General features: G+C 35.8%; 1 protein-coding gene across 1 annotated transcript in view; it reads left to right on the top strand.

The window, feature by feature from the left end:
* The window catches only part of THSD7A (thrombospondin type 1 domain containing 7A), a 675,175-nt gene that overhangs the window by 416,792 nt on the left and 231,486 nt on the right, over positions 1 to 26,897 (top strand). Inside the window, exon 4 of the mRNA XM_058526377.1 lies at positions 9,620 to 10,451. Within this exon, the coding sequence (XP_058382360.1) occupies positions 9,620 to 10,451 (832 nt within the window). The remainder of the gene's footprint in view (positions 1 to 9,619; positions 10,452 to 26,897) is intronic.

Here is a 26,897-nt window from a genome sequence, read left to right as displayed (position 1 = left end):
TAGGTGACAGTATTGCTTAACTTTCTGCCACAATATAGCAAGAATCCCCTTCCGTCAAGTTTCCAATATCATTCTCCTCACTACTTTTTAAGTCCTTACTGGCAACCACCATTAGGCTTCTTCTAACAGCCTTTTCAAAGCACCTTTGGCTTTTACTGACACCTTCCTCATTGTCCTTCCAGCTTCTGTCCACTTCCAGTTCCAATATGCCACTCCCATATTTTAGATTTTTGGTTATGGCAGCATGCTTCTTTAAGGTACTGTAACCTCTGTTAGGTATCTATTGCTCTATAACAAGTTACCTCAAAATTTAGCAGCTTATAACCAACAAATATTTATCATCTCGCGTTTTCTATATGTCAGAAATTTGGCAGCAGCTTAGCTGGGTAGTTCTGACTCAGTGTCTCTCATGAGGTTATGGTCAAGATATTGGCCAGGCATGAAGTCATCTGAAGGCCTGACTGGTGCTGAAGGATCTGCTTTCAAGGAGATCATGGGTCACTCACATGGCTGTTGGCAGGAGGTCTCAGTTCCTTTTCAAAAAACTGCTCAAGTATCCTCACGACATCACAGCTGGCTTCTCCCAGAATGAATTATCTAAGAAAAGGCAAGTCAGAAGCCACAATATCTTTTTTGACCTAGATTTGTATGTTACATTCTAATATTTCTGTAGTATCCTAGTGGTTTCACAGGTCAACTCTATTCAGTGTTAGAGGGAACTATAGACAGGCATGAATACCAAGAAAAGGGATCGTGGGGCTATCTAGGAGGCTGGCTATCACAGCCTATTTGCATTCTGAAAGCGGCACATATCACACTTGGGAATATTGCCACAGCCTATTTATTGGTTGACTTGGAAGACTGCCAATTTTGAATGAATCCTACAGTAGAAACCTCTCCAGCAGGTCCAGTCTGTGATGCAAACTGCTAGGCTAGTCAGGTCATAATGGCCCAGAAGATCTGATGTTATTAGACAGATTTCTGATAGACAAAATGGCTATGTGGAATCTCTGGCTAGCCCTAATAGGTGAGTTGTGCATAGATACCTAGGGTTTAGAAGCAAGGCCAGGCTTTCTGCAGCGGAGAATTACTCAGCTTTAGGGAAAAACAAAAAACTATCACACACAGACATGCACACCCACACACACACACACACCCCAGATCCTGGTTTCCTATTGTGTCCTAGTAGATATTGTGTGTTGGACACCAACTAAGTCTTTGACTGAAATTGTCTATCCTGAGCTAGCTGTTGTGAAGCTCATCAAATAAAATGGTTGGGTGCACACAGTAAAAATCCAATGTACAATGGAAATGGAATATTTGGAATCATGCCCAAATAGATCCAGGAAAACAAGTAAATTGTATAAACACTTTGCCCAGACTTCCATGGCACCTCCCTCTTTTGTATAGAGGTCTCTGTGGAATCGCTTCTAAAATAAACTCCTCGCATACAAGATGTTGTCTCAAATTCTACCATTTTTTTTTCATGAGGAAGATGGGCCCTGAGCTAACATCTGCCAGTCCTCCTCTTTTTGCTGAGGAAGACTGGCCCTGGGCTAACATCCATGCTCATCTTCCTCCACTTTAGATGGGATGCCGCCACAGCATGGCTTGACAAGCGGTGCGTCGGTGCACACCCGGGATCCGAACCTGCGAACCCTGGGCCGCCGCAGCGGATGGTGTGCACTTAACTGCTTGCACCACCAGGCCGGCCCCTCAAATTCTACTTTTGGGATAATACAAGACAGGACAGCATGCTTTTAAATTTGATTGGCTATATGGAGACTTCACTTACTATTTTTATCAGGGTTCACTGGGATAAAGTGAGGATTATAAATGACAGGACCCATATCTTTAATGAAGTTTATTTTATTTTTTCCCCAAAGCCCCAGTAGATAGTTGTATGTCATAGTTGCACATCCTTCCAGTCACTGCATGTGGGACGCGGCCTCAGCACGGCCAGAGAAGCGGCGCGTCGGTGCGTGCCCGGGATCCGAACCCCGGGCCGCCAGCAGCGGAGCACCCAACCGCTAAGCCACGGGGCCGGCCCGGGACCCATATCTTTAAAGACCCTATTGACTTGGCTCCCTGAGCCATTCATCTCAGGCTGTTGAATATGTACGTTCTTCAAAGGTAGTTCATTTTGAGACAATTGTAACCAAATTAATAATTTGGCATATCTGCAGGGCTGTTGAGTTTACATATTTATTATGATCAACAATTTCTATCCTTATTTCGTAAATATTCTGCGGCCAATAACATGTATAATGAAATCCCATTTAACTCTCAAGTTTGTTTTTTGTTATTTTGGTTGTCATTATTTTGGGGGGCCTGGGGGAGTAGAGTTATGTTATTTTGTAGAATAGCAGTACAACTGTTCAAATATATCTTTTTAATTTTAATATACATTAAGGCTATTAATATAACATTTTGTTGTTTTATAGTCAAAGCTGTAAAAATTTATAAGATTGGAAGAAAAACGTTGACTTTGTAATTTGTCATCCTGAAGAATACTTTTCCCTAAGATATTGGTTTGGGCATCCCAATATTTGCAAGAGATTTATTCAGAAGTTAGGGACTCTTCATTATGGCAAAATGAATTCTCTATGTGGATTGTTCAAATATAGCTAATATAACTTTTCTTTTTTTGGATGCTTAACTGCATCCAATAAAACAATAGAAATATTTGGGGGGGTTTGGTTATGGCTTTATATTTTTCTCAGATCTAAAAAGAGTGAACCTACTACATAGTGTAACAATTAATCTTGTTTATTCTTCGTATCTAGCACTTGATGCAAAAACCAAATGAGATCATATATGTGAAAGTACACTGTACACTATACAAATAATAAATAAAATGTAGCAATAAAATAAAATATAGCAATTTAATCTAGAGATGCAGTGCTTAAGCACTTCTCGTTGCCATGTTTTGATGCTAATGAGTACCTTTACCAGGAATAGTTTTGTGTATTCGTGGTAAAATTACCTATGTAGAAAATAAAATGTTCAGAAGTTTGCCTTTAAACATACTCAAAATGAATTTCTGATGGATTTAACATATATGTTTTAAATGAATCTATAAAGAGGATGAAATTTTTGTATTATTTAGTAAATGATAATGTATATTTATATCTCTCTACTTGAAAATACTTTTCAACCTAAAAGCAATGGAAGAAACATAAGATTGTGTTAGTAATGTAACGCAGTAAAAAGCCTGCATATCAAAAACATGGAAAACATCATAAAGAAAAATAAAATAAACATGAAGGAGAAGATACATTTTAAAGGCCATAGAAAATGTTAATATCATCAAATAAATATATTGAGATAGAAAAGTGCATGATACTCCTAGAAAATAAACTAATTGAACAAATAATTCACGGAAGAGGAAATAATTATATTCAAAGTCGTAATGAGAATTCAGTTAAAACGACAGTGGATTTGTATTTATCAAATTAACAAAGAAATTATAATAACAATACAGATGAAGATGTAGTGATAGGATGTAGATTTCCACAAGTTTCTCTGAAAACTCACTTAGGCAACATGTATTTAAAAACTTTAAAATTGTCATACCCTTTGACCCAGTTATTCACATTAATGGAGCCTAGCCTGAAGAAATCGTCACTGATATATGGAGACTTTAAAATTTTAAGTCATGGGGCCGCCCCGTGGCTTAGTGGTTAAGTGCGCGCGCTCCACTGCTGGCGGCCCGGGTTCGATCCGGGCGCACACTGACGCCGGGTCCCACATACAGCAACTAGAAGGATGGCAGCTATGACATACAACTATCTACTGGGGCTTTGGGGGAAAAAATAAATAAATAAAATTATAAAAAATAATAATAATAAAAATAAAAGAAAATGTTAAGTCACATACAAATGAGAATCTTTTGGGTGAGAAAAAAGCATTTCACAACTTTATCACAAATATTCCTCATAATATTGATACTTAGCTTAGTGTTCAGAGAGTGTTATGAGACAATTGTTATGAGACAATAGAAGTTAATGGCATGGTTCATATCATATTTTACAAATGGAGGAACCAGGATTCAAAGAGGTTAAGTAATTTTCTTAAGAGAGATCAGACATTATAGGGCCTGAGAATAGAATACCATGTTTGGCAACTGTAGAATCAGCTATCCTAGTCATTGATTCCTCATTCATTGTCTCATCAGATTTAAAGAGCTTGTTCTAATTTTGTACATTTAATTTGATATTCTTATATAATTTCCTATTAAAGTTTAATTACTTATTGAAGATGGAAGCTCAGCTTGACTTCACAGTGATCTCTCCTTATCCACCAAACTGATTTGTCATTTGAGAGTTATATTTTAAATTAAAATTAAATTAAATTAAAACTCAAGTCAAGCTATGAGCTCTCCTTTTGGTTTTCGTTAAAATTTTAATCTATTTTAGGTCGGTAAATATTCAAAATTTTATTGTGTTTGTGTTCATAAATCTATATAAAGGGGTCTCCTAGGCAGAATGCATATTTATTATTAAATCAGTTAGCATGATATTGAATTGCACAGTATGCCAGGCATTTGGGTTACCAATCTATGAGACTATCTCAAGACAGATATTTAAGTCCACATGTTTACTTGTACCCACAGCAAAAATCCTTTGAAATAACCAAATTAGTACAAAATAAGCAAAGTTATGTTTCAGTGCTGAAAAAGAGAAAGATATTATCGATCTTCCAGAAGGTTTGAGGTCTTTTTGAAGACCACAGTACACAAAGGATTGGATTTAAAGAAATAAAGACCGTCTTTATAGTCAAAAAAGTCAAAGGATGGACTCTCCAAGGAAATAAGCCCAAATCTGGAGAAATAGCAGTCTGTAGACATCAGGAAAAAATATATACTCATAAATTGCTGGTGGGAAGGCAAACTGGTATATTTGGTGGGCATTTTTGCAATACTAGATGTATCAAAAGCTTGGAAATTTACAAAACTTTTAACTAAATTACCTGACCCGTGTACAACAATAGATATTCATTGTAGCATTCTTTGTAATGTTGGAAATAATTAGAAAAAAGACCTAAATTTCCACAAATAGAGTATCAATTAGATAAATCATTGCAAATCGTTACAACATATTATGCAACCATAGTATAAATTGAGTTGTGTAACTATAAAGAGCAAACGAGATTAAGTAACTGTCTAGTAGGTTCAATCTTTGTGTGTCTCTGTGTATGTGTGTGTGTGTATGTACACACACACACACATACACACACACACACATATATATATACGGCCCCCCCATCTATTGAAATGGAATTATTTTTATAACATTGTGAAGTAAAAAAGCAGATTATAAAACAATTTATAGCACGAAGCCAAATTTACATAAACATATTTTTAATTGCCTAATAAGATAGTAGCAAAATATAAAGACTAGTTACCTTTAGTTTCTGGGATTTATGAGAAATTTTCTTTCCTATTAATTAGCAGTAATTTCTAATTTTTTCTACACTGATTTGCTTGAGTAAAAACAAATCAAAAATTTTTTTAATTCTGTGAATTATGAATTTTAAAATAGGATGCTGTACAGCACTCGTGAGACAGAATTGAGTGTATTGCTAAGCCATTTGCATACTCCTTGATCTTAGTAAACTAGGACCTGCTGTTCCATAGCCAAATCCAGGAGGGAAAATGCACTAGTATCTCATTTGAAGGATGCAAACATATTTAGTCAAACAAGAAACTGGCTCATTTGAGGGTTTTATAGCAAACAAGGACAGAAAGTAGTTTGCATAATTTTCTCATGCTCCTTTTATAGTGTTTATCTTTTATAAGGCTCCTTGGAACAGTTGCTAGCCACCTGTCAATAATGTGGCCTTTTATAGACTCAACCTCTTATTGTTCTCATGTCCTTGACATATAAAAAACAATCTTAGAAGAAGCCAGTGTTTATTATGGTGGGCAATGCTAATTTTAAACTCAAAAGGCAGTCTTTTGTGGACTGAAATAAAGAGTTTTGAATGACATGCAGAGAATAGGCATGTTATAAAATCCTCTCTAGCAGGAATAAAAATAAAATCATTATTTTATCAACATTTTAGAAAGTTAGTTAAGGATTATATTTAAAGCACTAGTCTATGGAAACCTAAGCCAAGTAACATTCGTTTAAAGTTGTTGTAACAATTTTGCATAATTTTGCATCAATTCCAAGTGAAAATATTTGTATTGTGAGTCTATCAATTATATAAATGTTTTGGGTCTGTAAACAGTTGTTTTAACTTCTTTTTAGTGGAATAAGACATCCAGTATTGCTGTCTCGATTTACATAAAATCTGTCAAGTTAAGTGTTCTACATATATTTATTAACCTACATCCTAGAAGTGTTTTGCATGATACTGAATGAACACAATCCCACAAATCTGTATGCAAGAATACATTTCCATTCACAAAGGGATATTATCCAAGGCCTTAAGTAGGAAGCTGCCTATCCTTTCTTTTGTGCAATTAGATTCCAAGTTCCCTTTATATAGTCATGAACAAGAACAATAAATGAAGCGAGTTTCATACCAATGGAAATTCTTTTTGTTCTTGTTAAAAAGCAAACATGCACACACACACAGACACACACACACACGCCACCTTTCCAATGCCACCACTTCCCACTCTTAGTAATATGAGATGTGGGGCTACAATTTAATATTTATGCAAAGACATATGAGTTAAATATCACATTTTCATATTGTACTTGGGAGAGGGATTCTTGTTTTCCTTGATAGAGTTTGCATATTGTGCTTTCAAATTGCATTCTAAAACAATTGTACTGGTTGAACATGGTAGCTAATTGGGCTAACGATTTTTAGCTGTCAAGAGCAATTTTAAATGTGGTCCCCTTTCTGTTCAATGTGTGATTATTTTAAGACAGCTTGGAGGCCAGAAGTAGACAGCCCTTCATCGGGTATACAGTGGTGAAGATCTGATTTTTTCAAGAGGTCTGTTAATTGGACACACATGCAATACCCAAGGTGCAATGAAAAGATAAGACAGCAGTCAAAGCCTGCAAAGTGAATGAGTTTTCTTTAGGTTCAATTGTGATTATATTGCTACCTCTACTTTCACTGGTACTTTCAGGCATTTTATTTTCCTTTAGCCTAGTGGGTATATTTATAGATCTCCATGGAATTTTCTCAGGATATCCTATCTTCTGATTCTCAATGTAAATATACTTGGAATAAAATAAACCCAACAATCTATGAATAGCTGGTTAATAGGAATTTATGATAATATTTTTGGAATGGAAATTGAGTTGTATTTGCATTTAGAATGTATGCTTTTTCTAGTTATATAAGTAAACTTTAGAAATGCTTACTCATTATCAATGTATATGAAATATTGTAGACATGTTCCTGAACTCAGTTTCTTTCTTTCTGCTGGCATTGACATCAACCATGTAATTAATGTCTTGGATATTAAGATCTACAAACTAAATTCTCTTTTCTGAACAAAATAATTGAGGAAATTCATTCGAAAGCCAGCTATCAAAATTAGAAGACATGATCAAACTAAATGTTGCAGAAGACAGGGAAAGTTCTGTCCTTAAGGGGCCATAGAGTTAGTCTAATGTAATATTTGGCAAACAATTACTCAATAAACTAATTGAAATTGTAATAAGCGTGATGTGACAAACATGTGGAATGTTCTGCGAGTGTGTAAGAAGGGAACTCTCCCTAATTTGATGTCAGTCAACCATGAGTCATTTTCAAAGTCACCATCATTCACTTTTGTTTTTGAATAGACTTAGAAGTAAGCCTAGAGTTTTTGCTAGAATTTTGTTTATAAAAGTTTAATATCTTCACTGGTCCTTATCTTATCTAGGCTAATTTTCAAACTTCGTAGTTAGCTAGTGTTATGTAGCTCTGCTTCATAGTTTTGAGAGTTTGTTTTTGGTATGTGTGTATTCCTTACTCAGCAACAACAGGCAGACTTGAAGTCAATTCACTTTTTGTATACTCAGATTTCTGTAATAAAATATTAATTTTCATTAATTAAATATCCCCATTCATAATAGTACAATCTACCTAAAAAGTACAATTAAATCTTTTTTTTTTTTTTTTGTGAGGAAGATCACCCCTGATCTAACATCCATGCTAATCTTCCTCTTTTTGCTGAGGAAGACCAGCTCTGAGCTAATTGCCAATCCTCCTTCTTTTTTTTCCCCAAAGCCCCAGTAGATAGTTGTATGTCATAGTTGCACATCCTTCTAGTTGCTGTATGTGGAACGTGGCCTCAGCATGGCCAGAGAAGCGGTGCACCAGTGTGCGCCCAGGATCCGAACCCGGGCTGCCAGCAGCGGAGCGCGTGCACTTAACCACTGAGCCACAGGGCCGGCCCCCAATTACATTTTTTTTTAACATTGCTATAAAAAATTTTTGTTTTTACTTTGAGGATAAAAGACTAATTTTTAATAGTCCTAATCTGATTCATCAGCCTAATTTCCTAATTAACATCAAAGATAATGTATAATATTAAAGATATTATCTTATTATATATAATTACATATAACATAATATTATATAACATTGCATATAATATATTATTATAACATAATATATTATAATATATATCAAAGATATAATATATACAAAATGCATAATATATATTATATTACTACTATCAAAGTATATGTCATATATAATATATAATATCAAAGATTAGAAAACAATAAAATATCAAGAAGTTCTCCTGAATTACATTTGGGATTCATACTCTCAGTTAATGCGAGACACATATTTTGAAATTTAGACTTAATGGCATATAGCTTACTCCTAACTTGATGGTCCAACCTAAACATATCTTTACATGCTGTGTTTAGGGTGGGAAATAAGGATTACTGTTTTGTTAAAGTACAGTGTGGGAAAGGAATAAATACCAAAGATGTGTGGAATTAATTTTAAAATTTTATACATATTACTATGTTTCCTTATAGAGAAATTTCCTAGGTTCTGTGATTCCAAAACTGAATATTTAGATATATTAATCTCTAAGAGAGCATCAACAGATTTATGAATATATATTTTCCTTTGACAAATTGAAAATAAGACTAAAATATCAGATGTTGTATGTTGACAGATATACCAAACTCACCGACTTTCTTAGTTCATAAAGTTTTGACATCAGCACTCTGGGAAGACTGTTTCTACGTTCTACAAAATAGTTAATTGCTCAGGGAAAGAAAAGCCTACAGGAGATGAAGTTCTTCACATGGGTCCATTTTCTTTGCCAGTTACTGAAATGGATTTGCTGGGTATGAGGCGGGAGTAATGGGTTTTCACTGTGACTAATTTCTGATGTCCTTTATGAGCAAGGGCTCTCTAATTACTTAAAATTAAGGAAATGAATAAAAGCAAACTTTGAGTAATCCCAAAAGGACCCAAAGTGAGCTTGTCCCAGCAGTTACCTTATATAGACTCTGTGACACAGTTCCCCTTTTGCAAAAATACTGAGTGCAGATCATTACTTCTCAACAATCATGTACAGAGACCTACTTTATAACACTTCAGGGAAGTTAATGTACTAGATCTTGAAATGTCTTTCTGGAACGTGAAATAACTTGTAGTTCTCTTCTAGCAGCACTGTTAACTCTTGTATTATTTGTAGGTCCATGGGGCCGATGCATGGGAGATGAGTGTGGTCCAGGAGGCATTCAGACCCGGGCTGTGTGGTGCGCTCATGTGGAAGGATGGACAACATTACATACAAACTGTAAGCAGGCCGAGAGACCCAATAACCAGCAAAATTGTTTCAAAGTTTGTGACTGGCACAAAGAGTTGTACGACTGGAGGCTGGGACCCTGGAATCAATGTCAGCCTGTGATTTCGAAAAGCCTGGAGAAACCCCTTGAGTGTATTAAGGGAGAAGAAGGCATTCAGGTGAGAGAGATAACGTGCATCCAGAAAGAGAAAGACATTCCTGCGGAGGACATCATTTGTGAGTACTTTGAGCCCAAGCCTCTCCTGGAGCAGGCCTGCCTCATCCCCTGCCAGCAAGACTGCATCGTGTCTGAGTTTTCTGCCTGGTCAGAATGCTCCAAGACTTGTGGCAGTGGGCTCCAGCACCGGACACGTCACGTGGTGGCGCCCCCCCAGTTTGGAGGCTCTGGCTGTCCAAACCTGACGGAGTTTCAGGTGTGCCAGTCCAGTCCATGCGAAGCTGAAGAGAGCATGTACAGCTTGCACGTGGGTCCCTGGAGCACGTGCTCAATGCCCCACTCCAGACACGTAAGACAAGCAAGGAGACGTGGGAAGAATAAAGAACGGGAAAAGGACCGAGGAAAAGGAGTAAAGGATCCAGAGGCCCGTGAACTTATTAAGAAAAAGAGAAATAGAAACAGACAGAACAGACAAGAGAACAAATATTGGGACATCCAGATTGGATATCAGACCAGAGAGGTGATGTGTACTAACAAGACGGGGAAAGCTACTGATTTGAGGTAACATTTTATTACCATTAACTACACGTGTCTTTCTGTCAAGACCATGGGCTAGAGAGTATTTAAGATATGCTGTACCAAGTCCTGGAATTCATATGTTCACAACCTAGTACAAACTACCCCCAAGTGTAACATTTTCTACTTTAAGGCAGTTAAGCTTTTGTGGGTTTCCTAGCATTATTTCTGTTTTGCTCATGTTTAGGCACTAAACATAGTACTAGAGTTAATTTAAATTTTCCTATCAAAATCTAGAGCATGAACGATTCTGCATGAGATGATACTGCTTCTTTAGGTCAATAGGGCTGTTTCCAGCTATAATAGAAAAAAGCTTACTTAGAGCCTGGAGTTTTGGGATTTTGAATTCAGGTACTTATTTTAGTGAGAATAGGCACACTTGTAATCTCTTCAAGTTTATAGCATTTTTAGAATTACCCTATAAACAAAATCTAAACAACCACCCAGGGAGCTATACCTAAGAATAATTCTCTTTAACATTTTATAAAATGGAATAACTCTCCCCAGAGAAGAAAAGGGGAACCAGCAGAAAATAAGGTAAGTAGAAGGTGTTTAATCATGAGTAGCCTAGTTTAGAAAACATAATTAATTGGCTTCATTTTCTGTACAGAAATTATTTGTCTAATTATCTCTAGGTAAATAATGACTATGTTATGAAAGACTTTCTCAAGTGTGATTTATTTGTTATGAAAATATTCATTGAGGATTATTCATTGAGGATTATCTGAAAGATATCATGTTCTCTGCATATTCTAAATTTTGCTCTTGGATAAGCCAGACCATCTGGGAGTGGCTTATCTGGATGATTTGCCTGATTGCTTTTTCTGAAATATTTATGCAGTTATAGTTTGGACTGAACTGAGAGAAATTATAGTAACATCACTCAGAATTTTATATCATATTTATTGTAGAAGTGACATTGAAAGTGTCATCTACTCCATCTCACAGTCTGTTCTCTTGATTAAAAACACATAAGATAAATTTCATTGAAGTCTCAACCCACGTGCCTCTGGTAAGCAGCTGGATTTTTTTTCTTATGGCACCTGGAAATCTTGTAACAGATCACATTTTCCTATTTTCTTTGGCTGTTGGGCACATAAATAGGACTGTGTGGCATGCACATGTTTACTCACATACCCCACTGGCTTCATCTTTTTCTCGCCTCGTTATTTTCCTTCACTCATTCTTGTCTAGCGATTTTGCTGTCTATGGATTTTGAAAGCTGATTTAAAGCCTTCTTGGAGCAGGATATAGTTTAAATAAATGAGGGAACAAACAGTTGATTCATCTGTCTAAGACAATAATTGCTTTAATAATTTCAGCACAACATTGTTCTGGTCACTATTTTTAGAGTATTTGCTACCTCTTCCCCTCTTTGTATTTACACAATCGTATTTTCGCTCAACCCTACACTAATTTGCCCTTTCTCCATTCTGGAGTCATCAGTCCAACTCCTTTCCTGGTCTTGCTAATGGCTGCTTGCTTTCCTGCCTTCATCCTCCAGGTTCCCTACAACTTCTTAAGTGTGTGTGTGTTCACCTCTGATTCTGTGTCCTGTGTGTTTTCAAGTCAATCCCTGTTTTATTCTTTTCTGATTCTCCTTATTCTGGTAATTTCCTGATCTCTTTTCCTGAAATATTAGTTATATTAGTCACTTGGCTCCCACCAAGTAATTGAATGAGCCTCCAAGGCAACTTGAGTTGTCTCCTGCTGTCACTGGGTTAACATGCTGTAGACATTTACATTTAATTTAATGTTGACTATTCAATTAAAAGTATAATTGGATATTGCCATCACTGCATAGAGCCTCATATTCCCATCTAGTTTGTGAAATAAGCAAATATATTTAAAAATCTGTAGATCATTCATTGGTACTTACATTCTAATAGAAATACCATATCTAGCTATTCCAATAAAATGATAGTTGCATGTATGTTATAACTTATTAGGGCATAGATTAAACTTTATGTTAAACAAATTGGTTATTAGTATTTCTCTTATTTCAGAATTATATATAAGAATATATATGAATAAATATATTTGATTAAGAAAGTTAAAGTCTTAACGAAGAAAAGATAAAAATCAGGTATTTTGACATACATTTTCCTCAAACATTACGCCATATCAGTGAAGGTAATAAGATGAACAGTAAATGGATAACACCAACAAAGCACACAGCCACAAATCATGGACTTAATGATTATATTTAAAGTGTTTCATCTTATATCAAATTCAGAAAAAGTTTTATCATGTAAGAGGATAAAAAAATCATTTGATAAGGCTAAAAATATTCTGGTACAATACCTAAATGAGTTTAGCTAAATAAACCTAAGAATCTTGGGGAAGCAGTTCATAGGCAAATAAAAATACTTTTAGCAGAATTCCTGCTACACTTTCCAAGTTAAAGATGATAGATCTGCTCTGCACTCTGCTTTCAAACAGACTGAAATCAATAAGAATGAAAAACACAAATGAAAGTCCATTGTTTTATGAGAGTAGGAAACAGTCAAACAGTCCCAAACCACAATTGATAGAGAAGATTTGACTAATATGGTGAAATTAGACCTGAGTGAGGAAACTTAGAAGGGCATTATGTCTTTGCGGCTTTAATGAACACTCAAAATCGGAGTAGCCTGAACTTTTTGAGGGGCCAAGTCTGTGATACCTCCTTAGAATGGCATAGTCTGCATTAGGAAAGGGCTGGCAAAGTATCTTTGAGTTCTGTTTGAAAACAGAGTGGCACAATAGACAGTACTGAACAAGGAAACTCACTATGCCATTGCTGCCAAGAAAAGACGATCAGTTTGATGGACTGAAGGTTTAAAGTTTTGACGACCAGTAGAAGAGAATTCCAAATCACCACACATACATCATGACCCAGGAGACTTCCCTGTGAACAGTGATTTCAGCCAGGCTTAAATAGAGTGTTACCCCAGGCCGGGAGTGGGTATGAAGGTATGGGCAAACAGGTCTCCAAGAAACCAAAGACAGTAAAGGAAATATGGTTTTTCTGAACCAAAAACAGAAAGAATTTCAGTATTGAAAGGAGAGATAAGAAAATTCAATGAGCTTAAAAGTGATTTGGCAGAGCTCAGAAAAAAAAAATGGAGGAGAATTGTAAAACAAGAAAAGAAATGAAATTCACATTAAAAGCAACAAAAAGTGGGAAAATATTCTGTGGTAAGGAGAGTGGGTGATAGTGAAAACATCCAAGTAAACTGTAATTATTTAAAATGATGATGAGTATGGAAACAAGCAAAGAAGATCACTGTATGAAATTCTGGTGTTCCTGAAGATAGGACCAGAAAAATTAGAATAGAATGAAACAAAACCACAAAGATACAATAGAGGACTTTCCTGAAATTAAGGAAGACTTTAATCCACAGATTGAGATTGCACAGGACCAATATTCTGTTAGAAGAGGTTGAAATAATGTTCTTGTGGGAGAACTGATATAGAACAATTTTTATAGAGACAGATAGACAAAGAAACATCAAACTGAGAGCCAGCACAATGCTCAAATTGTGAAACACTAGAAGCATTTCCTTTATAGTGAAAAATAAGACAGAACAGTGCATTATCTCCACTGTTAGTTAAGAATGATCAGGAACTACTAGTCACTGTAGCTGAAAAGAGAAAGAAATGAAAATCAGAAAGCAGATGGCAAAATTAGGGTTTTTTCCAGATGATATGATTAAATACCGTAAAACTGAAGAGAATCAATTGAAAATATATTATAAAGAACAAAATAACTCAATAGGGTGGATGGACACAAAAACAATATCTAAAAATCAATATATTCCCTAGATGAAAATAACAATTAGTTAAACATTATGATGGAAACAAAAAATTAAAATATTCCACTTATAATAGTAAAAAAAAAAAAAAATTCTGTAAATAAACCTAACTATAAAAGTTCTGCACAAAACATCGGACTTGGAAAGGTAAAAAGGTAGATGTGTGCCTGTCTAGAACATCTAGTAAATATACCAATTGTCCCTACATTGTTACTGTAAAATGTAAAAGGGAAAAATAAACATATACGACAGGCCAGCAAACTTCTGAAAAAATAAAAGTACAGAGAAAATACTAACATCACAAGATATTAAATTATTCTATGAAAATAATAGTAATAATAACAAATTTATGTTAGTACATGAATAATCAGGAAAACCAGAGTCTGAAGATCTCTAAAACCCTATGATATGTTGCCTATGGTGAAGCAACATTTCCAATTTGAAGGAAAAGGTATAATTTAATTAATTTGTTTCAGTTTTAGGGGCAATTGCTTTGCCATGTAAAGGAATAATAAGAATTAAAAAAAACAAAATTGGATCTCTTTATCAGTTGTTACACCAGAGCAAAGTCTAGGTACATTCAATACTTAAATTTTTTTTTAAAATATTAGAGGAAAAGATAGAATTTTTAAAGTCTTAAAGAAGGAAACTTAAGACCACAGAATGCAGAGATCAAATAGAAATATATTCCATTACATTTTTAAACAAGAAAATTTTGCTCAGGAAAAAATATTAATGAAGTTAAAATCCAAGTAGCAAACTGAGAAAAGATACTTGCAATACATTTAATTGACAAAGAGCTAATTTTCTTAATACATAAAGAATTCCTACATATTAAGAAAAAGGTCAAAACTTAATTGAAAATCAGCAAAGGATCAAGAGAATGAAAAGATTAAAAAATGGGCCAAAGATCTTAACAAAAACCTCACCAAAGAAGATATATGGATGGTAAATAAGCATATGAAGAGATGCTCCATGTCATAGGTCATCAGGGAAATGCAAGTTAAAACGACAATGAGATATGCTACACATCTATTAGAATAGCCAAAATCTGGAACACTGACAACATCAAATGCTGGCAAGGGTGTGAAACAATAAGAACTCCCATTCATTGCTGGTGGGAATGCAAAATGGTACAGATACTTTGGAGGACAATTTGGCAGTTTCTTACAAAACTAAACATACTCTTATCATAAGATCCAACAATCGCTCTCATTGGTATTTACCCAAAGTAGCTGAAAACTTACGCCCACACAAAATCTACGCATAGATTTTTTTGTGTGTGTGAGGAAGATCAGCCCTGAGCTAACATCTGCCAATCCTCCTCTTTTTTGCTGAGGAAGACTGGCCCTGGGCTAACGTCCATGCCCATCCTCCTCCACTTTATATGGTATGCTGCCACAGCATGGCCTGACAAGCGGTGCGTCCTGCGCGCCCTGGCCGTTGAACCCCGGGGCCGCAGCAGCGGAGCGCGTGCAATTAACCGCTTGCACCACCGGGCCGGCCCCACACATAGATGTTTATAACAGCTTTGTTCATAATTGCCAAAACTTGGAGGCAACCAAGATGGCCTTTGTAGATGAATGGGTAAACAATCTGTTACATTCAGACAGTGAAATATTATTCAGTGCTAAAAAGAAATGAGCTACCAAGCCATAAAGAGACATGGAGGAAACTTAAATACATATTGCTAAGTGAAAAAAAAGGCTACATACTGTATGATTCCAACTATATGACACTGGAAAAGGCAAAGCTATGGAGACAATAAAAGGATCAGTGTTGCCAGAGGTTAGATGGAAGAGAGATATGAATAGGGGGAGCACAGAGGACTTTTAGGGCAGTGAAACTACTCTGTATGATATTATAAAGATGGATATATGCCATTTTACTTTTGTCCAAATGCATAGCATGTACAACATCAAGAGTTAACTGTAATATAACCTATGGCCTTTGAGTGATCAGTTAGGTTCATCCTTGGTAAAAAAATGTACCATTCTAGTGACTGATGTTGATAATGGGGGAGGCTCTGCATATGTGAGGGGGGGGAGTATACGGGAAATCTCTGTATTTTCCACGCAATTTTGCTGTGAACCAATAAATGCTCTAAAAAATAAAGTCTATTAAAATCCACAAAGGACAAGATCAGGTCACAGAAAAATTGCTAATCTTCGATCATAATTAAGAAATATAGAAAATTTTTAAATCCCATTTTCACCTGGCAAATTAACAAATAAAAATGTTTGATAGTGTGTCAGGGATTGCCAAGACAGCCCCCAGGTTTGGTGATTCACTAGAAGGACTCACAGGACTCAGCATATAGTTACATTGATGTCTAAGATTTATTACAGTGAAAGGATATAAAGAAGAATCATAAAGGAAAATATGCATGGGGAGAAGTCTGGAGGAAACTAGGTGCAAGCTTCCAGAGTCCTCTCCCTGTGGAGTTTCACAGCGTACACTTAATTCCTTTAACAGAATTGCAACAATATGTGCAAGGTGTTATCTACTAGGGAAGCTCATTAAAGGCTCAGTGCCCCAATTTTCTATTGTGGGTTGATCACACAGGCACCCTCTACCTAGTATGTACAAAAATTCCAAACTCCCAGAAAGAAAGCGAGTTTTCACCATAAGTCACGTTGTTTATACAAACAAATTAGGTATAGTGAGCCACTTTATCATTTAGAAAAATTTTTTTTATCAGTGTAGAGAACTGTTTACCAGTTAAGTTTCCAGATGCTCGCCAAGGGCCAACACTGCAAGCAGGCCTTTCTAAGGATAGAAGCCTGAGGTTTCTATTTTATCAACAATAATATTTAATATTAAAGAAATTGGGGGAAAGAGACACTTGTATACATTCTTGGTGGGGGCAAAAATTAGTATAGCCTATTTGAGAAATAATTTTACAATATTTATCAAAATTTAAAATGCACATTCCCTTTGGCAGTGATTCTACTCTTAGGAATTTCTTCTAAAATATATCTAAGTGTGTAACTATATATATAACTCTCATTGTAGCATGATTTGCTATAGCAAAACAATCTAAATCCCACCAATAAAGAACTAGTTAAATCACGGTGCTTCCACGTATGGAATATTATGTAGTTATTATTAAATGAGGTATGTATCTCAGTCAGGTCAGACTGTAATAACAAAGTACCATGACTAGGTGGCTTATAAACAACAGAAATTTATTTCTCATAATCTTGAAGGCTGAAAAGTCCAAGATCAAAGCATCAGCAGATTTGTTGTCTGCTGAAAGCCCTGTTCCTGATTGCAGACTCTGGCTTCTCATTGTATCCTCACATGGCACACAAAAGGGGAGAGAGGTCTCTGGGGACCCTTTATAAGGACATCAGTCCCATTCATGAGGGCTCCGCTCTTGTGACCTGATTACCTCCCAAAGGCCCCACCTCTTAATACCATTACATTAAGGGTTAGGATTTCAATATACAAATTTTGGGGGATATGAACATTCAGTCCATTGAAGTATGTGATTTCTAAATAAACATGACGGAGTAAAGGAGTAAAGGCAGTTTTAATCCACTCCCCTGCCTTAAAATCAACCAGAAACACCATTAAAGGAAATAAACACTTCTATCTACAGTAAAAAAAAGGAAAATGGAGAAATGAAAAAAGAAAGTGTCGGGGCCAGCCTGGTGGCATAGTGGTTAAGTTTGCATGCTCCACTTCAGCAGCCTAGAGTTCTCAGGTTTGGATCCCCGGTGTGGACCTACACACCACTCATCAAGCCATGCTGTGGCAGTGTCCTACGTACAAAATAGAGGAAGCTAAGCACAGATATTAGCTCAGGGACAATCTTCCTCAAGCCAAAAGAGGAAGACTGGCAACAGATGTTAGCTCAGGGCCAATCTTCCTCACCAAAAAACCCCCCAAAAAAACAGAAAGTGTCAACATGAAAAATCTGGATCTAAAGGATGGAGGAATCTAGGACCTGAGGTGTGAAAGAGACTCCTTTAAAGTAATTAGGACACAATCCTGGAATGCCCACTCAAGGGTCTTTTCATTGGATTATCTCAATCTTAGAGGGTGGGGCATGGACAAGCCACAGAGGATGTGGGGAAGATCCCTTAAAAACCAGTTCCTCATCCCAGAATCAGAGGGGAAGTGTAGCTGGAGGAATAATTAAGCCAGAATGTAACTTCTCTGGTCTCCTGGCTGAGAGAAGCTGTCAAAGGTAAAGTGGAGAAGAAGGAGGTAGAGGAGGCAGACATCTCCAGATTGCAACAAGCATAGCCTGAGATTTAAGGCTTTGTTATGAGTCACCCTCATTTCTGGAAAGCTTTTAGCTGTCCCAGGTCACGTCTTCCTGAAATAAAGACCTAAATCTGCATATCAAAAGTACAACATGTTTCAGGAAGAACTAGGAAATCTGCTATAGGTAATACAAGAAACATTTAGTGGAAGTAGTGCCTTCTTTTGAAAATATCTTCCATTTGAACATGATTTGTTTTGTCATATTGTCTGACAAAGGCAATTAACTGTAATTACAAATCCAGTGGAAGCATTACCAAGAAGTGTGGGAAATTCAGCCCAGTAAATATCTGAGGGAATAAGAGAATTAGGATTTAAAACAGATTTCTCTTGGCTAAGACAAAAAAAGTAGATCTATCCAGTTTCTAGATGACTCAGTAAAGCAGACATTTTAGGTACAAATACATAAGGGTAAAAAATAACTAGGCCTGTAAATATAATCAACGGATCTTTGACAAAGGAGCAAAGGGAATACAATGGAGCAAGGATAGACTCTTCAAAAAATGGTGCTGGAACAACTGGACATCCACGTGCAAAAAAATGAATCTAAATACAAATCTTACCCTTCACGAAAATGAACTCAAAATGGGTCATAGACCTAAATTTAAAATGCAAAATTATTATAAAACTCCTAGAGTACAACATAGGAGACAACCTAGATGACCTTGGGTATGGTGGTGCCTTTGTAGATACAACACAAAAGATAAGATCTATGAAAGAAATAATTGATAAGCTGTACTTCATTAAAATTAAACACTTCTGCTCTGTGAAAGACAATGTCAAGAGGAAGAGAAGACAAGCCACGGACTGGGAGAAAATATTTGCAAAAGACACATCTGATAAAAGACTGTTATCCAAAATGTACAAAGAACTCTTAAAACTCAACAGTAAGAAAACAGACAACCCCATTGAAAAATGAGCCAAAGACCTTAACCTCACCAAAGAAGAAATTCAGATGGCAAATAAGCATATGAAAAGATGCTCCACATCATCTGTCAACAGGGAAATGCAAATTAAAACAACAACGAGATACCACTACACACCTATTAGAATAGCCAAAATCCAGAACACTAACAACACCAAATGCTGGTGAGGATGTGAAGCAACAAGAAATCTCATTTATTGCTGGTGAGAATGCAAAATGGTACAGACACTTTGCAAGACAGTTTGGCGGTTTCTTACAAAACTAAACATACTCTTACCATATGGTCCAGCAATCATGCTCCTTGGTATTTACCCAGATTGCTGAAAACTTATGTCCACACAAAAATCTACACACGGATGTTTATAACAGCTTTATTCATAATTGCCAAAACTTGGAGGCAACCAAGATGTCCTTCAGTAGATGAATGAGTAAACAAACTGTAATACATTCAGACAGTGGAATATTATTCAGTGCTAAAAAGAAATGAGCTACCAAGCCATAAAGAGACATGGAGGAAACTTAAATGCATATAATTAAGAAAAGGCTACATACTGTATCATTCCAACTATATGACATTCTGGAAAAGGCAAAACAGTGGAGACAATAAAAAGATCAGTGTTACCAGGTGTTAAGTAGGAGGCAGAGATTAATAGAAGGTGCACAGAGGATTTTAGGGCAGTGAAAATAGTCTGTATGATATTATAATGATGGATATAGGCCGTTATACATTTGTCCAAATCCATGGAATGTACAACACCAAGAGTTAATTGTCATGTAAAATCTGGACTTTGAGTGATTATGATGTGTCAATGTAGGTTCATCCTTGGTAAAAAATGTACCATTCTAGTGACTGATATTGATAATGGGATAGACTATCCATATGTGGGAGCAGGGAGTATAAAGGAAATTGCTGTACCTTCCTCTCAATTTTGTTGTGAACCTAAAACTGCTCTTAAAAACGTAAAGTCTTGGGGCTGGCCTGATGGCGTAGTGGTTAAGTTCGTGCACTCCGCTTCGGCGGCCTGGGGTTTGCAACTTCAGATCCCAGGTACCGACTTATGCACCACTCATCAAGCCATTCTGTGGCAGGCGTCCCACATATAAAGTAGAGGAAGACGGGCACCAATGTTAGCCCAGGGCCAATCTTCCTCAGCAAAAAGAGGAGGATTGGCAACAGATGCTAGCTCAGGGCTAATCTTCCTCACACACACACACAAAATAAAGTCTTAAAAAAAACTGGTAAAACATGAAGAGGAGAATAATTGAGTGCTCCCTAGAAATAATGACACATTGGAGTATTTTTCTCATTTTGTTTTATTTTTCCTTTTAAGTCTCTATATAAATTCAGCCTTAGCATTTCAGATAGTAATGAATAATACCTAAGTGGCTTTCTGATTTTTTTTTCTGAATTCATACTTTTCTGACATACCATCTCATATTCAAAATTAAATGAGGCATAAAATTGTATTTTTCAATACAATCTCTTTATGCTTGATTCCTACTTGACCTTAGAATACTAGTTGTTAACTACTCCATCCTTCTCTTCAAGGTCTGCTTTCTGGAATGGTGATATAAACGTTGAATATAAAGCTACTGGCTTTACAACAGTCTGGAAACTGGCTGAATCCACAAGAGGGGAATTTAAGTAATGGATAATCAGGAGAAATAAGTACTAACTGAGACTAGGAAATCTACGCGTTCATGGCTACACAGTGTTGAACAAGTCATTTAAACTTTCTGAGACTCAGTTTTCTCATCTATAAATCATATGTGTGGAGGTAGGTGGGCGGTGATGAGCCAGAGAAGGAAGGAGCTGCAAAATCTCTAAAAGCCTTCCATGTTTTGTGATTCCGATGAACCCTGAACAAAAACCATACCTAAAATTGTGGATATAAAATCCTATATATCTTTCTTGGCAGAAAGTTGATTAATTTTGACACGTCCCAGCTCACACTGAAACGTGGGGACGAATTTATACGTAGTGCCTATAGAATAAAACAGCTCTCAATCTGGAAAGTAACTGCAGGGTTCGTACTCAATGTGCTGCCTGGTTCCTGAGGGCCCATTCCCATGCTATGACTTTGTGAGTCAGTGAAATTGCAAGGCTAATCCCAACCTTACCAAAAAGAGAGTAAATTGCCCACTATTTAAAGTAATACTGACTACTTTTAGGTTATTCAGAATCCGTTTATAAAATTACAGCTTCTTATGCATAAATAGCAGTCTTTTAGATTAAAAGACTTTCTGAAATATCACAAGTGTTGATTTGTCTGCCAGATACTTTCATCGTTTCTCATGAGCTTGCTTCAGCTGCCTGCTGGCCACAGCTGGCTAAAGAAATGAGTCAATACGCCCACAATCTCCTGTAGATGGTATATAGCTAACAGGAAAACCTTTACTGCTCTCAAAATGTAGAGCCGCTTAGGCAATATATTTTGTTTGTCCTTCGAGAGCCAGTCTCAAACCTTCCAGATCCAGCTTATGTGCCTGGAGGCTGATCTCTGAGCAGTATATTAATGAGGCTTCCTGGTTCTCTTCTTTCTAGTTGGATTCTACCCATGGGAGGCAACAATAGTGTATTAGAAGGCAGGAGGAGAGGGTTGGGGTATTTATTCCTGTCTTCTTGGGTGAGCAATGGCTGAGTTCCTCTAACAAAAGGCTACAGCTCCTGTCCAGCAGCCCTCTCCTACAGCTCTAGGTCCATCTCAGGTACTGGTAAAATCCTTTCCCTTGGTCACTTTATCACCTTGGGGTAATAATCTTCCCATACTTGCTAGCTCCAGGGTGCTTCACCATCCTTTGGCGATTTCTGTTAACACTACCCACACTTACTAATAATCCTTTTATTCAACTCTTCCGAATTAACCCAAGTGAGTACAATCTGTTTTCTGCTGACCCTGATGGATATAACAGCTATGCTAAAGTACATTGTTAGAGTCAGAGAATTACTTCTATGTCATTGCTAGTATATGTATTAATTGATTAATTAATTTGCATGCATTTATTTAGTTACTTATTTACTTTTTTGTTCCACAAAGTGCAAGACCTGAAGACATTCTGGGTACTGGCATATATAGACAAAAAAAAAAAAAAAAATTGCGGAGACCCTAATCCCAAGGATCTATTCTTTGCTATGAAAACATTGTCACACAAAAGCAATAAAATATTAGAAGTGCTATATTATGTCCATATGTATAGAAAGAGTGCATGCAAGTGACAACCAAGGTAGTGAGTTCTTCCTGGAGGAAGTTGATGGGGTCAGGAATAGCCTCATTGAGGAAATGCTGCTAGAGTTAAGGATTAGTTGGTATGCATGAGGTAGAGGAGGATCATGGAAGAAAAATATGGGAACAGCAGGAGCAAGGGCACTGAGATTTGCTTCAGTAATGATTCATTGTGTAGGGATGTGATGCATGCAGATTATTCACACATCTAGAGATTACCTTATAAAGGGATGAGTAACTACACTAAAAGAGAAGCCAGGGAAATCTTGGAGGTCAAGCTCAAATGTTTGGCCTTTATATCCTGCGAGTCAGTCATCTCCACATTCATTAGAAATAGTGTGAGCACACTCCAATATACTATGTAGTATTTATTTATAAATTAAATTCATGGACTATTATAAAAGTATATTATATACATTACTAAAAATCATAATAATTAAGACTAAATATAAGATAAGTAAGGAAATAATATTAGTAATATTTTGCTAATCATTTTGGCTTCAAATTATCTTTAGCTAAAATCTTAAGGCAAACTATCCATGAAGAGGTATGTAATTAGTGGCAGCGATTTTTAGTCTAATATATATGTATTTTTGATTTGATAAATATATGTTTAGTTTATTATGTATGAATAAAATAAACTCTTTTTGTATCAGAAGTGGAGATTCATGAATATGATTACCATGTTATATGCATATTATAATCATTTAACCAATGAACAAGTATGAATTAAGCAGTTACTATGTGTCCAACACTGTGGCAGGTACAGAATTAACTTTGTGGTTAGATAAAATATAACTTTTACATTGAAATAGTTTTAAAAGATCACTATGTATAAAATAAAGCAGATATTATTATCCCTATATTATAGATGGCAAAAATTGAGTATCATAAGTTTTATGTAACTTGCCCAGGTCACCCAAAAAAGAGCAAAAGCAGAGGGCAGTCAAAATCTTGGGCTATCGTGTACGTGAGGCCTGTGTGCTGCCTCAGATGTCTAGGAGGAAAGATGGTTCACACAAGGCGTTTCTAGGCAGAAGCTTAAGTTCATTCTCAATGGTTAGGGACATGTTTCAAAACTTGAAGTACCATCCATTTTTAAAATAGTCTCTTGATACCTTCTGTTTTAGAGGAGACAGCTTCTTTGGATCTGATTAAATTATCATCCCTTTCCCCCTTTATAATAAGGCTGATTCATAGCAGAAGCGTCAGTCTTTTCTTATTTTTTTACATGTTCCCAGAAAGTGCCCCATTTAGATTACAGAGTATAATAGTGAGGAGAGAAATAAAACATATCATTACCTATAATCAGTGAAAGGGATGCACATATATTTTCATGCTCCTACCATAGGTATTTACAGTCATTTCAAAATATTAGAGCAACTGGGCAGTCAGAACAAACGCCGGTAACTCTGTCCATACTTTACTAAACCAGCATTGAGATCCCAGAGAGCTGCTCTGGTCCGAATTATAAAGCAGGAAAAGCATGTCTTCTGCTGTTTATTTTTATATTCCCATTTAACATCCGTCACTAATCACGACATTTTTCTCTTCAAACTTATGCTTGAGTTTATGTATACCTCCCATCCTGACATTTACCTACAGCTTTACTCAAGTTTGTTTATATTTCCTTCTGCTCTTTTCCTCAACTTAATTTCATTCCTTGAATAAAAGGTACTTTTTTAGTAGTGTAATAAAAAAAACTGATTAGCTCATTCATATTACATCAGGCCCTGGATTTCATCAAAAACTATATTTTGTTAAATGTTGAAAGTTTTCTCAGAAGTTATGATATATATTATGTAAGGAAACATACTAATACTTATCTACTTATATATGCACATCCACATTCTATGTAATAGCAACAGGTGAACGGCTGGATAAGCTACTTCATGAACGAAAGACACAATATTAACCTTTATATTCCCTGTTCAACTAAGACAATTCCTAGCACACAATCAGCTCCCAATAAATGTTCAAGTATGAAAATTGAGTCTTTCAGTTTTAGAAATTGAGACTTTTAATGAATAATAGAGAATTAACTGAGGCCAATGGGAAAACGGAAACTTCTGCAGGTTATTAAGAATATAAGGAAACATGTAAAAGAATGTCCCCAAGAGAGAGAACTCATATTGATCTAAGAATATAGAATATATAGAGTATAGATATTGGTCCCATTCATGAGACATCTTTTAGAATATATTTCAATATTATTATGCCTGGTTAACACTAAACAATTGCTGTTGCATAGTTAAATAAAATATAGTTTCTATAGCAATTAGAAAATGTATACATAATTTTTTTTTTAGGAAGACAAATAAATATCTCTTCCTTAATATTGTAAAGGTACTCCAGTGGTTTCTAAGCATGAGTTTATTGAATTTAATCTTTGGTCCATTTACAAACATCCTTTCTTATGTTGTCTATTATTCTTGTTTTTACATCTTGAAGTCACTAAGATATTTAGTCATAACTATCAATTAGTTGTTATCAATGACAGCAATCTAAATGCTAATATTGTTAATGTCTACCTATAAACTTGTGGCAAACTCATAAATTTCAATGTGGCCGCCAGAGTCCCTTCCTACACCCTAACGTATGAGGGTCTCATCATGCCCAGGATTGCTTCCCCTCTGCTATACCTCTCTCTGTCACATCCCAGGAGTATTTTTGGTTTTAATGATGATCTTATCATGAGACAGTTCAACAAAAGGAAGCTCTTAGGTGGCATTTTAAATCTGTTTAAGTTAAAGGGCAGGATTTGGGACCAGGGACTAACCTTAAGTCACGTTGTAGATATCACTGTTTAATCCCCCTTCACATAAACTTTAAATAAAGTCCATTCCAGTTCCCTCCCTTCTCCTCAGAGCCTTATTAATATCTCCCATTTGATTGTTCTAAGTTTAGCTTTCTTCGTTGAGCCTGTGTGAGAGCAAGTTTCCTTGAGAAACTTCCTTGGGCTGGCACTTCCTTGAGCAGCCTGGCCACGGACTGGGGCAGTGACCTTGCATCTCCTTGGCAGAAATTGTGATCTCATCCATTGTTTTCATGTATTTGCTGGAATTCTACTAGCTGTATGTGGGTAGTACTGAGTCTCCCTCCCTGGAATATAACAAGAAGAGTTTTAAATGGGAGGAAATACTTTCAAAAGGAAAAAAATCCACATAGAATAAGGAATTTAATAAATCATTAGTACACTATTTGTGTAACCTAATTAAAAATATGCTCACTTTTTTAGAGTCTACTAACAAATTCTCTTTGTAATTTCATGTTTTATCTTATTTCTGTCTTAAAATTGTTGCTATATATTGGGCATTATTTTAGGCCTCTACTCACACTTTCACCTTGCTATGTTCTTTGTTTTTCTAACCTTGTATCATTTTATTACAGAGCAATTATATAGTTTTTTCCCAAGTTTCTTTGACAGATATTTTCTTCTCTATTTAGTACAAATAGGTGGTCATTGATACTAGATTTAAAAAAGATGTGATCATGAAAAATTTGTTTGGGTAATGTTTACAAGGATAGCAATTGAATTGTAAATGGACAAAATAACTGTTCTGTGCTTAATACAAGAAGCCATTGTACTGAAAAGATCTCAGAATGTTGGTACAATCATGTGCAGTGTAGAGTGCTGGAACAAACAAAGCAGGTTTTTGATAAAGAAAAATCAATTATGACCACTTCTAGTTGAGAACATTAGTTTTTCTCTTTGGTTTTACAAAAAAAAAATTCAAGTTTTCAAAAGGCTACTAATAGATGTAAGTCAGATCACTAACTGAGATATATGTATGGTATACATACATATATATATGTATCATATATATATATGATGTATATATACATGTACTTCTATTGATAGATGGATAAGAATAGAGATAGTAAAAGAGATATATATCCTAACTCAAGAATAATAACTATGAATTTGTCAGAAATTATTTTCAATAGTATGAAATTTGAATGCTTTTGGATTTCATACAGGATATGGTATATTGACACATTTTGAATTTCATATAAGTTTTCAAACAGTTTTAGCAAAAATGCAGTTCTCTGGGAAGTTCTAATCTATCAAGGATCCTGTATAGTGAAATTAAAAAAGAATCAGGTGAATAAGAATACAGTAGACCCTGTATGGTAGTTCCAACTCTGTGTAAAGCCTTGTCCCTACACTTGATATCTTTAATTCTATGCATGAGAGACAAGGAGAAAAAAA

The sequence above is a fragment of the Diceros bicornis genome, chromosome 3 (genome assembly GCF_020826845.1).
Source record: "Diceros bicornis minor isolate mBicDic1 chromosome 3, mDicBic1.mat.cur, whole genome shotgun sequence".
In the NCBI taxonomy this organism is placed as follows: domain Eukaryota; kingdom Metazoa; phylum Chordata; class Mammalia; order Perissodactyla; family Rhinocerotidae; genus Diceros; species Diceros bicornis.
The sequence above is the reverse complement of the archived record's forward strand: the minus strand, read 5'-3'. Positions and strand labels throughout refer to the sequence as shown.